At 40.7% G+C, this 5,300-nt stretch overlaps 1 protein-coding gene across 1 annotated transcript; it reads left to right on the top strand.

Moving 5' to 3' along the window:
• The first annotated feature begins 1,430 nt into the window (after positions 1-1,430).
• LOC113016556 (uncharacterized) lies at positions 1,431-3,776 on the top strand. The gene is made up of 5 exons (XM_026159458.1): positions 1,431-1,765; positions 1,982-2,037; positions 2,195-2,484; positions 3,232-3,481; positions 3,636-3,776. Exons 2-5 carry the CDS (start codon positions 2,023-2,025, stop codon positions 3,774-3,776), a joined length of 696 nt encoding a protein of 231 aa, XP_026015243.1. The 5' UTR covers positions 1,431-1,765; positions 1,982-2,022.
• The last annotated feature ends 1,524 nt before the right edge of the window (positions 3,777-5,300 follow it).

Here is a 5,300-nt window from a genome sequence, read left to right as displayed (position 1 = left end):
TGTTGAAATGTACTCACTCGCTTTTTATTATTATTTGTAAATATGTGTACAAATGGTTGGTTTTTTGTACTGTTTTTATCAATAAATCTCAGCAACAAAGGACATACACCCATGTGTGTTGATTTCTCCCTAAGATGGCAAACTGAAACACAAGTTTCCTTGTGGCTCAGGAAACTAACCACTCCAAGTTGGTGACTTTTGGAGATTTAATTTCCTGGATGATTGAGAATGCATCAAGACGAACACAAAAGGAAGTTCACCGCTTTTAGCAGCCCCCCCCCCAGACAAACAAAGAGGCAGTTGGCAGTTAGAAATCAGCAATCATTCACACACCCCCACTCCCCTCCAGAATTCTCAGGTAACAGCCTAATTTACATATGAATGACTAGCCAATTTAGCTTCCAGTTGGCTGAAGCTAAAGCCTAGCTAAAAGCCTACCAGCCATTTGGCAACTCAGCCCATCACACGTCCACGTCTCTCCTTGTTTCGTCTTTTATTATGAAAGGGTTGTGTTTCCATGTTCAGTGTGTTTCATGTTGCTTCCGCTGTGGTGTCAGGTTCATTTGTGTCAGCTGTGTTTCCACTTCCCTCCTTTCTCTTCTGTGTATTTAAGTCCGCTGTCTTCCTCTGGGCAGTGTTGGTGCGTTTTCCTCCGTTCACGTTATTCCGGGTTTCAGGTTATCTCCTGATTCTGTTTAGGTCCATGTTCATGTTCATGTTTTTTCATCAGAGTTTCTCGCATGCACCTCCTCGGATTCATGTTCATGTTTTTCTTGTCATAGTTGTCATAGTCATACCGAGTTATTCCCAGGATAGGTTTTAGTTTTAGTTTCCGCCCCTGTTTGCTGGGCCTTGTTTTGTGTTCGTGTTTTTCAACCTAATAAATGGTTTGTTTTTTTGTTAAGATTCAGTTCCATCTCTCCCTTGTCTGCTTCCGGGTTCATATTGCAATCACATCAGCCACAGTGACAATAAACTTATTTTGATTTTTAACTTTCTTTATTTTTTCAACAATATTATGTATATATAAACATTTTGCATCTTACAATATAAAGCCTGGATCCTGCACATATTGCACTTTGAACTTGAACTGTGTTGTCTGTTTATTGGAGATTGTACTACTTGAATTCATTATCCTGGTGATATAACACATTAATTCTCCATTTGGAATCAATATAGTATATAATACAGTATCTGTCTATCCATCTATATAGCTATTGAATTGAACTGGAGTGAATGGAAGAGAATTAAATAATGGATTTCATGTTCATGTTTATCTATGTTGTAACAGTGACGACTTGAGACATCTGTTTGGCACTATATGAAGAGAATTAAATAAAATTTAAATGAAAATGATATTAACTGTATTTATACATTTTATATTTTTGGATGAGACACTGTCAGTGTGCTGTTATATAACTCAGGTATTTTTAAGGCCTGACTGGTGGCATTGGTGCCCATTGCTTTACTGTGCTGTTGGATGTGTATGTGGGCTATCCCTTGTACCTGACATTTGATTGGGCATCACTGTGTTGCTATGGTATGATCCTGGTAGTTGTTGTTAATAAAACAATAACAAATTCAAATTCAAACATTGCTGCATTCTTCTGTCACTGAGGATTCCAAACCTGCACTCAGTCTCCTCATTACTTTGGTATTGAACAGACAAACTTTGGAGCTCCTGCAAACTTTATTCACAAACTGCAAATATTTTACACAAATCTGCGACTGACAACAAGCACAGAGACTTCAAACAATCACTGAAGTAAGGACTGAAAGATTTACTTTTAAACAATAATGATTAAGACCTTTTTCGTAAGGTTGTTTTCCCTTGATTACCAGCTGTTACTGTTTTTATCTTCATATCTTTCATATTTGTCCACCTGAACAATGCTTTAATGATACAGTTTGAGAAGTTTGATATGAATTTATCCAACTGACTTGAAACTGAAACTGACAACTGTCCTGTAATCTTACACAGAGAAACCAAATCCTGCGTCTTTGCCTTGACAGACGCCTAAAATGGCTCGAGCTGTGGTAAGTTACCCTTCACTGTGTCTGTTTCTAAACATTAAATCGTGTGAATTTTTAAAGAAAAATCCAACAACAACAATAATAATATGTAACAGAGCAAAACGTCAGATGACTTGAATGTTCCTCTGCAACACAAAGTCAAAGTCTGCCTCCTCCACAGGCAAAGGAGAAGCTCCCACGCTCATCCAGTGCAGACCGTTGTGCTCTGGACAATGAAGTTCCCGCTTTCATGTTCCGACCTATCAGTGCACCTGCATGTGAGCTCCTAAGTCCAACACCTGCTGATGCCAGCTTTCAGTCGAAGGACACAGACAAGATCATGCATCCAGATTTGAAAAACGATCGTTCATCCCTGGATGATGAAGTGACATTTTTCATGTGTCCTAGCGATGTTCCTCTGCCTCCGAGACCTCCACCCACTGCAGAGGTAGGTCTCTGCAGAAAGCGCAGATATTCTACTGCTTTTTCTGTGGAGGATGAAGAGGAACATTTGATGCCCAAACGCATGAGACTGATGAGTTGGGATGTCTCTAAGTCTCCAGCTGCTGAGAAGGAGTATGTTTGCTTTATGTGTCCTGAAGACAAGAGGTCTGAGTTACCTCTCAGCTCCCTCCAAGGCCATCCACCATCACAGGTCAATAATAATGACACTGACCAGTGTACCATTCTGCTGCCTCCTGAAATCCCACACTGTGCGCCAGTCCAACACAGTGCTTTACTGTGAACTCACCACAGTACTGCAAACTAAAGTGTTTATCTTCCAGTCCAATCCCAATCCCATCTTATTGAGAAAGCACCTTTAAAAACCCAGGACAAACCAAAGTTGCTGTACAGTAATGAGTTAAGAACAATAGAATAAAACATAACAGGTAAAAAATAAAACACACAATACATAAAAATGAAACAGCCCTATATTCAAAACAAGATAAAACAGCAAAATAAACTAAAAAAACATCAAACTAAAAACCAACATCTTACAAGGTCAAAGGTCAGGGTGAAGAGAGGAGTTTCAGGATGTGAATTTAAGAATCAGGCAGAGAAGAAGCCGGGCTAATCTCTAAAGGGCAGATCGTGTCACAGTTTCAGAGATGCTGCAGCAAAAGCAACGATGTCCTCTAAGTTACGCTCAGTCCTGGGAAATTCAGGAACAGCTGATCAGCTGAACCTGAGACAAGCGGGTGTGGTTTATAAGCGCAGATATTCTACTGCTTTTTCTGTTAATGATGAAGAGGAACATTTGATGCCCAAACGCATGAGGCTGATGAGTTCTGATGTTCCAGTTTCTTCAAATCCTCCACCTGCTGATGCCAGCTTTCATGCAAAGGACACAGACAAGATCATTCATCCAGATTTGAAAAACGATGGTTCATCCCTGGATGATGACGTGACGTTTTTCATGTGTCCTAGAGATGTTCCTCTGCCTCCGAGACCTCCACCCACTGCAGAGGTAGGTCTCTGCAGAAAGCGCAGATATTCTACTGCTTTTTCTGTTAATGATGAAGAGGAACATTTGATGCCCAAACGCATGAGGCTGATGAGTTGGGATGTCTCTAAGTCTCCAGCTGCTGAGAAGGAGTATGTTTGCTTTACGTGTCCTGAAGACAAGAGGTCTGAGTTACCTCTCAGCTCCCTCCAAGGCCATCCACCATCACAGGTCAATAATAATGACACTGACCAGTGTACCATTCTGCTGCCTCCTGAAATCCCAGTACCTCCAAGTCCTGCCCCTGTTGGAGTTCTAGAAACTGTTGATTTTCCTTTTGTTGATAATTAAATACATGTTTGTGGTAATAAATACATTTTTGAGCAAATACATGTTGAGATGATTCGGTTGATTATGATGGTTATAATTCTCCAAACAGTAAAAACTAATTAACTGATGATACTAGACCCTTAAAAGAGATAAACACCACTAGTCAAGTCATAATGGCTACTTACAAATACATAAGCACTCAACACAACCCACACAGTGATCTAATGCACAAAAACAAAGGAGACTTAAACTGGCTGAATCAATTACTGTAAAGAAAACATGGAGGAAGGCTTCCTGTGGTGTCTGGCTGCAGTATAGGTCATAAACCTGCCTCCTGCATTACAGCAGACAGGTCAGGGGTCAAATGAAAAGCAAAATGTTTACCTCAGATTAGGGATGCACCGATACCACTTTTTTGGAAATGAGTACGAGTACTTGCATTTCAGTACTCGCCGATACCGAGTACTTAATAAAAACATGATTTAAATTTACAGGTAACAGCTTTAGTCCTATAATTTAACAACAAACAAACAAGGGACTGGTTTGGAATTAAGAACATTTATTTAAAATGAAAAGCATGTTGTATGCAACATATTACAGAATAAATAATTATAAAAAAATGTAAACAGTGACAGTGCAACTCAAGTATTTTTCAGTTTATTGTAAACTCTGCCGCTTTGGACAACACAAGGGGCATTAATAAACATCTTTGCCATTTAGTGCACAATATGTGAATAAACTAACAACATCCACTGACATAGAACTGTGGCAGTCAGTGCAGCTGAGGTAGGTATTAACATCAAGTCTAAGATGACTCACTAAATGGAGAGAAACAGTGAGTGGCAGGGTTTTTTAAGAAAAGTAGCTTTTCTGCATCATCAGCAGTCAGACTGTTTCTGTTTTCATCTATAATGTGTGACACTGAGCTAAAAAGCCTTTCACTGTCCACACTGCTACATGGGGCTGAGAGCTATTTACAGGCTATTTTAGCCAAAGTGGGGAACCTGATTTTGTTGACACCCCAGTACTTCAGAGGACTGTCTTCACGAGGGCTTGGGGCCTCTCCGAGGTATGTGTCGAGCTCAATGGCAGCACCTGCTGCCAGCGGCAGCCTGGGCCTTGAGGAACAGTTTAGCAGGAGGTTCTGCAGCTTCTGCCCGACTCCCCTCTGCCTCACCTCTAGAAGCTCCTGCTTCAGGTGCAGCTTGGCCTCTGGAGCAGTGTTGTTGGAGAAGAAGCGATCTTTATACCTGCATAAAATTCATAAATGTATTAATATGTGGAAAAATAGGACTGATGTCATGTAATAGGTGCTGTTCCAGCGTGTCTGTATGTCCTGCTGCAGTCTCTTTATTGGCTGGTTGAGCTGTCCCTGAATGTCCTCGAGGCGGGAGTAGGCTAAGTCGGAATGTTTAAAATGCCCAACTATTTTCCGTCCCACTGCTTTAGCATCAGCTATGCTCCTCTGTGCTAATAAGCGTGGGTAAATAAGCGTGGGCAAACTCTTTGTACT

This window comes from Astatotilapia calliptera, chromosome 23, assembly GCF_900246225.1.
Source record: "Astatotilapia calliptera chromosome 23, fAstCal1.2, whole genome shotgun sequence".
Lineage (NCBI taxonomy): Eukaryota > Metazoa > Chordata > Actinopteri > Cichliformes > Cichlidae > Astatotilapia > Astatotilapia calliptera.
The sequence above is the reverse complement of the archived record's forward strand: the minus strand, read 5'-3'. Positions and strand labels throughout refer to the sequence as shown.

Excerpts from the sequence above, each read along its gene's own strand:
- LOC113016556 (XM_026159458.1), top strand. Across the intron at positions 2,485-3,231 it reads GGTCTCTGCAGAAAGCGCAG|ATATTCTACTGCTTTTTCTG; the intron begins ATATTCTACTGC and ends TTATAAGCGCAG. Across the intron at positions 3,482-3,635 it reads GACCTCCACCCACTGCAGAG|ACAAGAGGTCTGAGTTACCT; the intron begins GTAGGTCTCTGC and ends CGTGTCCTGAAG.